The sequence below is a fragment of the Heteronotia binoei genome, chromosome 19, assembly GCF_032191835.1.
Source record: "Heteronotia binoei isolate CCM8104 ecotype False Entrance Well chromosome 19, APGP_CSIRO_Hbin_v1, whole genome shotgun sequence".
NCBI lineage: Eukaryota > Metazoa > Chordata > Lepidosauria > Squamata > Gekkonidae > Heteronotia > Heteronotia binoei.
Genome location: NC_083241.1, coordinates 23,745,445 through 23,758,043, shown reverse-complemented (window position 1 = coordinate 23,758,043; position 12,599 = coordinate 23,745,445). Strand labels below are relative to the sequence as shown.

The window sequence follows — 12,599 nt, the reverse complement described above, 5'->3', positions numbered from 1 at the left end:
CTTACTATAATGATCCAAAAAGGATACATAAATTAGTTATTTAAAATCAGATTTGTATATTTGTGACTGTAGAAGCCTTTTTTCTTGTTTGAAATTAGTTTTCTGCTTTTAATAATTCTTTCTTGTGGGAAAGGTAACTGCAGTAAACCCAAGGTAGTAATGGAATCACAGGAAAATAATGAAGGAGATAAGTCAAAATAATGTGGCATCCCAATGGCTGAAGTATTCATGAGCTGGAGTAAGCCCCAGAAACATAGGTGTAGCCGGAGCTCTGCGTGCAGCAGAACGAAAAGAGATAAGGTGGCTATCAACCAGTGGCAGTAGAACAGTTTGGAAGTGCAGGTTCAGAATCATTGGTCTGAATGCTTTTCTGTTTAAAGAAAAGCTTCTCTGAAAATGAAGAAAACTTTCAGTAGAGAGAGCTAGAACTTTTTGCTGTCTGTATTGCTAGCATGGAGCTTGTAACATTGCAGAGCATTCAAAAATATTATCTCCAGAGAGCAATATGTATTGTACAGTAAATTCTAAAGATATGTTTTATTTTGTACTGAATAAATATATTTAGTGCTTTTTGACCTAGCCTTTCTTCTAAGGAACTAAGGGCACTGTGCATGGTTCTTCCCTCCTCATAACAACCTTGTGAGGTAGGTGAGTCTGAGAGAAGAAGATAGAAGATGTTGGATTTATATCCCACCCTATACTTTGAATCTCAAGAGTCTCAAAGTGGTCACAATCTCCTTTACCTTCCCCTCCCCCCAACAGACATCCTGTGAGGTAGGTGGGGCTGAGACAGCTTTCCCAGAAGCTGCCCTTTCAAGGACAGCTCCTACAAGAGCTATGGCTGACCCAAGGCCATTCCATCAGCTGCAAGTGGAGGAGTGGGGAATCAAACCCAGTTCTCCCAGATAAGAGTCTGCGTACTTAACCACTACACCAAACTGGCTAGAGAGAATGACTAGTTCAGTGTTGCAAGGAATTTCATGGTAAGCAGGAATCTGAACCCAAGTCTCCCCAGTCCTAGTTTTCTCACAAGAATGGCTTCACATTGCAGAGTAAGGATCTTCAATTCACTCATTTCGATACATATTAAAATGTATAAAATAACTGTTTGAACTACATCACAGGTTTTAATATTAAGAGATTTCCTTATCTTTGTAGACTCCTACAAGACTGGTAATCTTCACTCCCAAAATGCTCTGCAGTTCTTCTGATGTTCCACATCATATCGCGAAGGACAAGGCAATTGTAGTGAAGAGGGGAAACTGCACTTTTTTGGAGAAGGCATGGATCGCTCAAAACCTGGATGCTAAAATACTGCTGATTGCCAGCGAAACTGGTCTAGTAAGTTATAATATGTGTGACTGTCTTTCAATTAGGAAAAAGTTCTAAACTGCAACAATATTTTATAGCATCCTTGTGATTTTCAGTAAGGGTTGTTCCCCCCGCCATGTCAGAAACTACCAGCTACAGGCCATAGTTGTTCATGCTTCCTGAACAACTTTATCTGAGCCCCTAATAGCTTCACCTAGTCTTAATGATGGTGTCATAAAAAACTATCTTCACAGTTCTACTTGTAGGTTAAAGTAAAACCTTTTCAGATCGTAGGAAAGAGATACTGTATGTTTGAATAAAAAATGGAATCTGGTGGAAGCTTAAAGGCTAATGAAATCATGCATCTAATGAAGAGACCTCTGACTCAGAAAAGTTTATACTGGAGTAAGTTTTGTTAGTCTTTAGGGTGCCACTGGGTTACTATTCTCCTACTGGAGACTAATAGAGCTACTTACCTAGAATTAACCACCCTTCAATGTTATGTAATTCTTTGAGTTTGTGTATATTATGCATGCAAATGTTACTTATTTTGTTTGCAATTCTCTCTGTGAGCCCAGATGTACAACTGGGAAGCCTTTGTGACTAGGTGCTATATGCAAGGGAGTGGTGGGTGGGTGGGGTTTTTTTTTTGCCATCTTCTGGGCGTAGAGCAGGGTGGGGGGGTGTCACTGCTGGTGTGTGTGTGGGAGGTATTTGTGAATTTTCTGCATTGTGCAGGGGGTTGGACTAGATGATCCTGGAGATCCCTTCCAACGCTGTGATTCTGTGAGTCATTTGTATGCCAGAGCTCCTGAACAAATGGTTGCAGAAGAGAAAGGATCCCAAGAATACAGAAACTGGCTATCCTTGTTCTAAAGTACAGTTTTTGTGGGGCAACAAACATCCACCTCATCTTCTTTTCTATCACCTTGTTCTTTCATCTTTACTTAATATTTCACTAAAAGTGTCCAATATTCCCAGTACTCAAATTGTAATATTTTCTTCTTGGGATAATGAAATTATTCTCTAATATAAAGTGTACATCATCTGTAGAGAGTCATGATGGATACCATTTCGTTGATAAAATGAAATTGCAGGCTTGCAGAGCCTCAGTTCACCTCTGGGCCATGTAGAGAAGAGAGGAGAAAACGGATCCTTCAGTCTCCATAAGTGAAACCAGTTCTCCCACTCTATTAGCATTTTAAAGGCTAAAGTGCTAGTAACAAGGCCCCAGGGGCTGAAGGATTAAACCTCTTCTAACCTCCCCACACAGCCCTGATGTAAACTGGCTGCATAAGCCTGTTGATATCTGTTTGGGATTATAGGTAGTGCCCTTCTGTGCACTTGAAATGGCTTTTAACAACAAGTGGAGGAGAACTGTTTTATATTCCTCACCCTGCCCCGAGGATAAAAAAGTTTTCTCCTTCGGGCCTCTAAAAAAAATTGGCCTGTGGCAAATAAGAATCAAAGCTAGCATTTAGGTTAGCTGATAGCCATCAGATACAGCCACATATTGAATGTGTGCCCAAGATCAGGATACTATCAGGAGAGCCAGTTGGTGTAGTAGTTAAGTGCGTGGACTCTTATCTGGGAGAACCGGGTTTGATTCCCCACTCCTCCACTTGCACCTGCTGGAATGGCCTTGGCTCAGCCATAGCTCTGGCAGAGGTTGTCCTTGAAAGGGCAGCTGCTGTGAGAGCCCTCTCCAGCCCCACCCACCTCACAGGGTGTCTGTTGTGGGGGGAGAAGAGGTTGTTGTAAGCTGCTCTGAGTCTCTGATTCAGAGAGAAGGGCGGGGTATAAATCTGCAATTCTTCTTCTTCTATATTTTGAGGGTTAACCAGAAAAAAGCACAAAGGAAAAAATCCTGAAGAAAAAAGCCCACTGACATAAATGCTCACAGGAAAAAAGCCCACATGGAAACATGCCCACATGGAAATAAACCCACATGGAAAGAATCCCACATGGAAAAAAGCCCATACTGAAAGAAGCCCACATGGAAAAAAGCACCCATGGAAAAATATGTAAAGCACCATAGATGTTTATAATTGCAGATAACCATTAATAATATTTTGTTGTTATTTTAGGATTAAAATAAGTGCTATTCACATGCAACAAAAAGTGTCCATTTTGTTATTTTTATATTGTTATTTTAGGATTAAAATATGTCATATTTTCATGCAACAAGAAGTGACCATTTTGTTATCAATGTACTTTATTAAGAAGGAAAAACAATAATAACAGAAATTAAACTCTACATAGAAATATATTTAAATAAAATTAAATACTTTAACTTTATTCATTTACAATTTGTCAAACTTTTCAATGTTAATTACATTGTGATACACCCAGTGACCATGACAAAAGACTATCTAACCCTAATAATAAAAGCAACAATTATTTAACAACAATAATAATAACTCAGATATAATTCCTCTTTGCAAAGTAGGCAGTCTCTTTAAGCAACTAAGTTTATCGTCCACCTGCTGATATTGCTGCACAGAAGTGGCAACCATGTCATGCAGGTGCCTCATATTTCCTCTTTTTCACCTCTAGGCAACCTGCCTGTGCATTAGCCAGTGTTAGTTTGTGACAAGCCAGGTCCCTCTGCAGTGCATTGAAAAGAGACCACACACTGGGATGACTGAAATGGAACAAGGAATTAACAGCACTGTGAAATCCCTCACAACAGTTTATAGTCTTTGGTAACCATTCCAGGGTTACATCATGATGATTCCATATGCTAATAGGAAACTGAGGATCTTTACCTGCTGCACTCTCAATATATGTCTGGAAATGTGGCAACAAGCTCACCAAAACCGGTTCTCACATCATTGATTGGGACAAAGGCTAATGCAGCAAGAGATTTCAGTGTAATTTTTTGTTCATATTAGTTTTATATTCAGTCTTCAAGCCAACACTGTTGCTTTTCCTAATGAGACTCTGACACAGGTGAAAATAACACCCTTTAGCCTCAGCGTGTGGAAAGGCAATTCTCACTGCATTCATACAAGCCTTCTCAAAATCCACTAAAACCTTTTGAGGTGACAGATCTGGAATCAATAGCTTCATTATTTCAAACGTTCTATTATAGGTGTCCATGTTCTTTTTTTGAAGTAAAATGTAAATACATGGTGGATATGAATTTACCCACCTTGGCATGCCATGTGTACAGCTGGTAAAACATATTTGGCACTTTATCAAAGGTGCCATCTCCATAGATGGTATCTTTGTTTAATTCAAGCATAAGATCTCTATCACCTAAAACTAGAATTCTGTGTGGATTTTGTGAAGTATCAGTTGCCTATACTTTTCAGGAATGTCAAAATGTATGGTTTTTGGGTTAGGCAAATTACTGCCTCGTCTGTGATAGCGTCTCTTTCTTAAATAGCAGAAGTAGTTAAGGCCTCATAGATTTAAGAAGCTAACCAGGACTGACATGGCAAGTATCTGGAAGGAAGAAATCAATAAACATAGTTGGAATTATTTGAAAAAAAATGGTATAATGGAGAATTGATCCATGGGTATCTCAGGCTCTGGGGGGGGGGCTGCTTTTGGAGGTAGATGCACCAAATTTGCAGCATAGCATCCAGTGCCTCTCCCCAAAATACCCTCCAAGTTTCAGAAGGATTGAACCAGGGGGTCCAATTCTATGAGCCCCAAAAGAAGGTGCTCCTATCCATTATTTCCTATGGAGGTAAGGCATTTAAAAGGAGCGTGGTCCCTTTAGATGTGATGGCAAGAACTCTCTTTGGAGTTCAGTTGTGCTTGTCACAACCTTGCTCCTGGCTCCACCCCCAAAGTTCCCAGATATTTCTTGAATTGGACTTGACAACCCTATTCCATGTGGACTTCTTTCAGTATGGGCTTTTTTCCATGAGGGCTTCTCTCCACGGGGTCTTTTTTCCTGTGAGCATTTATGTCCATGGGGTTTTTCTTTGGGCATTTTCCTTTATGCTTTTTTCCTAGATTGAACTGTCTGTGGGTGGCATCACTCTAGGAATTTGTTGCAGTTGTCTCTTGGCTTTAAAAAAGCCACCCTAGAAAGAGGCACACTGCAGCAATCAGACTGTGCCCAACACAGGCCACATACATGCTTAAAGGAGTGTTCATACTGCTCCTGCACATGTGCAGCATGTGCATGGTGTGCCTCGGCCTTTCAGACAGCCTGGGGAAATGTATTACAAAAGTGCTTCAGTGATATGCCATTGGGATGTACCTTTGGCTATTTATATTTGGCTATTTAATAACACTGGCAGGGGTCAAATAATGGGGGGAGGGGTGGGGGAAAAGTAAGATATGGGGTAGATAATTTTTTCTTTTTAAGTTGTAAGATATTGATATAGATTTGCTACCATATGTTGCCAATAAAAATTGTTTATACAAAAAAAAAGTCTCAGCCAAGGCCAGGGCTTTTTCTGATGTGGCCCCAGCCTGGTGGAACATGCTCCCAGTTGAGGTCCAGGCTCTGTGGGACTTATCGCTATTCCACAGAACCTGTAAAATGGAGCTATTCCACCAGGCCTTTGGCTGAGGTTACAGGTGTTCAGTAAGATACCTGGCCTCCCTACTGAAGTTGAAGGTACTATCTTATAAGGCCCAGATTAGACAATCTTAGAGGCCTAGAGGTGCCAGTCTGGAAACCATGTATATGGATCTGCTGTTATGCTGTTTTAGTTGTTTATAATATTTGATCTTTTAAATCCTGCTGTAATCTGCCCAGAGCCTGCTTATGGGGAGGGCAGAATATAAACTGAAATAATAAATAGATAAATGGTTAGCTTGTGCCCACATTCATGTCCTTGTAATGTACAGCATGGGCCTGAGGGAGATGTTCTGCCTTTAGCTTTTAGGTAGCAAGTCCAGCAGTTGATTCAGTTATACAGACATAGAATCATATTTCTTTTTCTAGACTACTCCTGGCGGTGACAAGAGCACATATAAGAATCTCAGCATTCCAATTGTAGTTATGTCTTATGTGGATGTTTTTGACATTAGTAAGGTAAGTACTTTTCAAAATTACTTGCTTTTTATTACTAAAGATACCAGTTGGTGTAAAATACTTGATTTTGGTTTCATAATCAGGAGCCTCTCTCAACCTTTCTCCAATCCTGCCCCCCCCAGTGTTTTATTAGGTTAAATGCAGCTAGATGCATATGCTTCTTACTCCCCTCCCCCTTGTTTCTGATTACCAGAGTGTGGGTTTTGTGGCACATTATTTTGATACCTTATGAAAATGTCCTCTAAGGGTGTTTCTTCAATTTACAGCTGTGTGTCAAGTTCAGTGTAGTAACTTGTTTTCCTCCACGCTGGTCTTTTTCATAAAATTAAAAGCATAATGCATGAAATAACTAAGACTCACACAAACATATATATCACTTCAACCAAATATGTTAACAGTATCTAATGGCTGACTTTTTATCTTTCAAAAGCTTCTGAGTTTACTCGCTGAGTCGCTCTGCCACAATGCTGCTTGGAGAAGACATTAAAAGAGAACGCGGTCTCTTTAAATGCGTTCTCTAAGCCCCACTGCTGGCACCAGCGTGTCTGCTGATGTGAACCTGGGAGGGTTGTGGGAGGTTCATGGCAGTGGAATGGCATGAACCTTGGTTCGCGAACCCACAAACGGGCCATGATCGTCTTGAAATTAAGTTCATGGTGAGGTTTGTGCTCATCCTTACTCGTGACTGGCATAGCAGTGTGTAAGCAAACTGTTCACAGACTGGTAAAGTTTGTGAACTTATTTACAAGGCTGCATTAGTGGCACAACCCCAGAACCATGGCAAAGCCCTGTAGTCATCATTTCTTAAAATCTTCAGTTTGGTTTGTTTTCCTAAATTACCTGGTTCAGTGTAGCTGTGCACAGTATTCAGATTTGGAAGGTAGGAGCTTTCTGTTACTTGACCAGAAGTTTCTATTTTATCTTTGAAATGCCAATAAAGGTCAGTCTGTCTGTCATAAATTTCTGAATGCCAGCCTTTCTGCTGTTAATTCCACCCCTCCTAACAGATGCATTTATCATTTCCAGAGTCTTGGAAATAATGTTAATGTGACACTATACTCACCACCTTCGCGAGAGTTTGACTTCAGTATGGTGATTATATTTCTAATTGCTGTGCTCACTGTGGCAGTGGGAGGCTTTTGGAGTGGAATGGAAGAGCTGTAAGTTATTCCAAATGCTTCTTTTTTAAAAAAACAAACCCTTTTTTTCAAATTAAGCATAACAAACTACTATGTCTTGCTACACTGTACCTGTATAATTTGAACAGTTCTGCTTTTTCTGCTTATCCTCACAGAGAGGAACTGAAGGCAGCTGCAAGCTCTGAAAACCCAGGAGTTTCAAGGAAGAATTCAGAAACTATCCTTTTTGGCCCTGTGAAAATTATCATATTTGTTGTCTTCTCTTGCATCATGTTAGTCTTGATGTACTATTTCTACATATGGCTAGGTAAGAAGACGTTTGGACTTGCTTAGTTTCACTTTTCAATTTAAACATACTTTCCCAGGCCTGGTTTTTACAGATGAGGTAAACCAGCAGCTTTGCAACTTGGGCTGGGGGAAAGGGCTCTCCCAGTTGTTTGCTGTACAGTGGGATTTTATCCTCATGAACACACAAAACTACCTTGTACTGAGCTAGCCCATTGGTCCATCAAAGTCAATTTTGCAGTATTGCCTCCTTGGAAAGGCAGTGGCTCTCCAGGGTCTCAGAAAGAGGTCTTTTCCCATCACTTATGATTTGGAGATGCCAGAAATAAAACCTTTGACCTTCTGCATGCAAACAAGATGCTCCACCACTAAGTCGCAGCTCCTCCCCACAGAAAACTCTTCTGGTGAAAAGAAGAATTGCAGATTTATATCCCACCTCTCTGAATCAGAGACTCAGAGCGGCTTAAAATCTCCAATATCTTCTCCCTCCGCAACAGACACCCTGTGAGGTGGGTGGGGCTGAGAGGGCTCTCACAGCAGCTGCCCTTTCAAGGACAACTCCTGCGATAGCTATGGCTGACCCAAGGCCATTCCAGCAGGTGCAAGTGGAGGAGTGGGGAATCAAACCTGGTTCTCCCAAATAAGAGTCCACGCACTTAACTACTACACCAACTGGCTCTCCTGATAGTAACCTGATCTTGGGCACACATTCAATATGTGGCTGTATCTGATGGCTATCAGCCAACCTAAATGCTAGCTTAACCACTACCCCAAACTGGCAGCTCAAGTACTCTTGCACAAGCTTCACTTGTGCAGCAGTTTGAAGAAGTTAAAAAAAAAAAAACCTAGGAATTTTCTTCCTCTGCTCATGATATTCCTGCTTAGCAGAGGTGAAAGAAATTTAAGCTTCTGTGCAACTGTCTGTGCAACAGGGATTTCTTGGTTGTTCTGAGGTTGTTCTGACAAGATTTAAAAAAGGACAGCAGTAATTTTCAACCTGCTGTTTCTTTTCACTTACCAGCTCAGGTGAGAGGCACTTTGACCCCTCTCTGGAGTTTCCTCCATATGCCTGAGGTCTTATCTCGGAGCTGGAGAAGAGACGGCAAAGCTAGAACACCCTTTCTTATCTTCTCTAACCACAGTGCAAAGGAGAAAAGACTCAGCCCTGGGAAGAGGAAGGGTTTTTATCTAATTTGGCCTAAAAATTTATGTAACCTATAAGAGGGGGGAGGGAACTCTACCATTTCTTACCATCTCTACACTCCAGCGCATACAAGAGAAGTTCCTGCCCTATGCACTGTATCTGAAAACTTGGGGGGAGGGAGGGGGTTGGTTGAATAGAAAGCCAGTTAGTGAGCCAAACTAGTATTTGTAGACACTTCCCTGAAAAAGAAGCCTTTTTATTTTCTTTTTGAATAGCAAGATGAAAATATTTGACATGAGTACAGCAAAAGTAAATATGTGAATACAGCAGTGGCTTCCACTGTAAACACGGTCACTAGGATGTGAGGCCTGCTGACCACAGTGGTATTCTCTTCTGAGCAAACATGTTTGGGATGATTAACTTGAATAGATATGAATTCTTAATGACACATAAACTTATGACTGCATTGTAGCTTTTTTACCAATTTATTTATTCTTGTTTCCCCCTTAGTTTATGTCATTATTGCTATTTTCTGCTTGGGATCTGCAACAAGCTTGTACTGCTGTCTCGCTGTACTAATACAGAAAATACCTTTTGGACGATGCAGGTATTGTGTCTTTGTGTAATTTTTAATGGGTTTATTACTAATCACAGTGAAAGTATATCTGTGGTCTAAGAAATGATTGTAAACATATATTTGGGTTATGCTTACCTCTGCAGATTCTACAGTTGTACAGAAAAGAGAGAACTGTCTTGCCTGACTATGCTTCTGTCTATTTCTTTTCTTGTTCTCTCTACAGGCTGTAGTTCATTTTGTAATTTTTCGGAAGATCTTTAAAGATATAATCCACCTTTTTTGTGTGTGGTACATAGGGACGTGTCATAATTGATCATAAACAGAACTAACCCTAGCCATCTAGGTTTTTCTTTAGACTTAAAACTATATTTTAAAATTCATAGGACACAGTGACTAATCACTGGCCATCTGTTGCGGTGATTCACATATGGTGAGCCTGAGAGCATAGATATCCTAGGAACTTTGTAGAACCTTGTAAAGCTCTCTCAATGAGACAAGCTATTAAATATTTGGGAACTACTTTTGGGAACTACTACTATTAAATATTTGGGAACTACTACCTTTTGGGAACTACTACTCTTAAATTCCTTCCATAATGCAATTGTTCATTGTCACATGAACCTTCAAATTTTAGCTCTTGGTTTGCTATATGTGCAAGCTAGTAATAATGTAAAACAGTAGCCGCTGTGGCTTGTGTTCAGTTTAGTTTGAGAAAAAACATCACACATCTCAGACTTGAGAGTTCCTAGTTTCCAGTAGCATACAGGGTGCTTTCCTGCTCTGATGGTTGTATTCCCAGTCTGGATGCCTTTCCTTTGCTGAAAACGTATGCATTTCATTAATGATAATTAACATACTTCAAAATATTTTGTGAATTTTGTGTGAATTTCTGTTTGCACAACCACAAAAGGTGGATCACCTTAAGATCAGCCAAGTGGTAGCCCTTAGTGATCTCTATAATTACTAATAATGTATATAATTTCAGAGTAACTTACTGGAGTGCAGAAATCTTACTAGAGAAAATTGCTCTGGATGACACCTATATAACTGAGCATTGTTCTGTGCAATCCTATACAGAGTTACACCCTTCTAACTCTAAGTCTGGGGCTGTGATGTATTCTTGGTGCTTGGGACAGTGTTGCTGTGGGGCAGTGTTGCTCTGTAGTCTTGGTGCTTGTGGGACAAAAGTGGAAGGGCTTCTGCTTGTGGACCTCCTGATGGCACCTGGGTTTTGGCTACTGTGTGACACAGAGTGTTGGACTTCATGGGCCATTGGCCTGATCCAATATGGCTTCTCTTACGTTCTTACTATGCTCTTACTCACTTAACTTTGGAGAATTTGGAAGGGCGTAATTCTGATTAGGCTTGCACTGTTTGGTGGCTTTGGAAGAATTGTGTGCCGTATTTATGGCAAAATTTGTGATGTGAGGTTATTGTTTAGGCTTGCCTGCTGCAACACAACCTTTGAAGTGAGGCTCATTTTCCTTGCTGGATTTTGCGTAGCGGTAGCTGCAGTTTGGGTAGTGTTTCGGAATGAAAACAGGTAGGTGAAGAATTCCAAGATTCAGAACTTAAATGATAAATGCCTTTTTAAAACACTTAGGCCAAGATGTGGGCTGCACAGGCATAGAGGTTTTCAGCCTTTCCTTTCTGTCACCCTTCCCTGGCTGGTCCTCAAAGGCTGCCACTAAAGCCTGAGATATCCCCTTAATGTAGCTTAAGAAGTTGCTGCCTGAAAATGGTGCCTTCGTGGAAGTTTTTCTCACCTGTGAATGGACCCCTTTGAATCCCAGTCTTCAGTGCTCTTCTCAGCAGAGTTACACCCTTCTAAGCTTGTTGACTTTGATGGACTTAGATTGGTGTAACTCTATTTAAGGTTGGCACTGTTACTCTAGCAAATGTATGCAGCATTTTATTATTTTTTAAAACATGTATAAAATTCATTTTTTATTTTAGCTGGGCTTGGATTTTACAAGATATCTTGGGAATTGCTTTCTGCCTGAACTTTATTAAAGTTCTCAAAATACCCAACTTCAAGGTATAGTAAACTGTTTACCTAGCTAAAATATATATTAAATATTACAACTTCCAGACAAGTACCAATGTTGTTCTGCTGTAATGAAAACAAAAACAAAGTCTTGTGACACCCTTAAAAAGCTAGAACATTTTTGTGTTTGTTTAGCATCTGAGAACATAAGCTGTGGCACATGAAAGCTGAAGCCAAATACTGTTAAAAGATGAACCAGTTCCCACTGAACTCTGTATGTAGAAAAGGGGCCATACAGGCTATATCTCGTCCAACCCCCCCCCCCCCCCCCGCTCAATGCAGGATCAGCCTAGAGCATCCCTGACAAGTCCTTGACCAACCACTGCTTGAAGGCTGCCAAAGATGGAGTGTTTACCACCTCCCTAGGCAGCTTATTCCATTGCTGAACTAATCTTAATATAGAAATGTTTTTGCAAATATCTCTCCCCCCCAAGAAATTCAATATGTACACCGAAAATTAAAAATTGTTGCTAAATGTTTTCTATACTCTGTGTGTGAGCCGAATTTAAAATTATTGGGATAACAGCTACCATTTCAAAAGAGGTACATTTTTAGCCCCAAATATGAGTTTAGAAAGGTATAGGAGATCATAATCAGGAAATCAGTAAAGAGAAGCCCAAATATTAGTAAGCTGTTGTTTACTTATTTTAATTGTGTGTGTTATATTATTCTAAAGCATTAAAGATTATTCAGTTATCATAAGTAAGTAAAATAATAACATTCTTTTTTGTTCTCTAGTTATGTGTTCTTCTCCTAGGTCTTCTCCTTGTCTATGATGTATTTTTTGTCTTCATCACACCATACCTCACTAAAGTAAGTACATGGGTTAATAACATGCTGATGTTTTACATATTTAAATCAGCAGTGCTCATTTTTTAATAATGAAGGTATAATGAAAGAACTGATTGGGGAAAAAACATAAGGTGAGTTCTAGATTAAAGGTAGATAGTGATGTTCAGAAGTGATGAGACTGCAGTTAAATACACATTTAGAGGGTCATAAGAGAACAGGAACTAAGTACTATTTCACCATGACAGTACTAACTGATACTTTAATATTGGTAAACCAGGTTGACCTCCACAAATCTGTTCATG

General features: G+C 40.0%; 1 protein-coding gene across 2 annotated transcripts in view; it reads left to right on the top strand.

The window, feature by feature from the left end:
• SPPL2A (signal peptide peptidase like 2A) overlaps positions 1-12,599 on the top strand; it is a 38,747-nt gene that overhangs the window by 8,029 nt on the left and 18,119 nt on the right. For both annotated transcript variants that reach the window (XM_060259814.1, XM_060259813.1), the window contains exons 3-10: positions 1,159-1,341; positions 6,224-6,313; positions 7,340-7,473; positions 7,608-7,759; positions 9,392-9,488; positions 10,900-11,001; positions 11,415-11,496; positions 12,244-12,318. In XM_060259814.1, the coding sequence (XP_060115797.1) occupies positions 1,159-1,341; positions 6,224-6,313; positions 7,340-7,473; positions 7,608-7,759; positions 9,392-9,488; positions 10,900-11,001; positions 11,415-11,496; positions 12,244-12,318 (915 nt within the window). The remainder of the gene's footprint in view (positions 1-1,158; positions 1,342-6,223; positions 6,314-7,339; positions 7,474-7,607; positions 7,760-9,391; positions 9,489-10,899; positions 11,002-11,414; positions 11,497-12,243; positions 12,319-12,599) is intronic.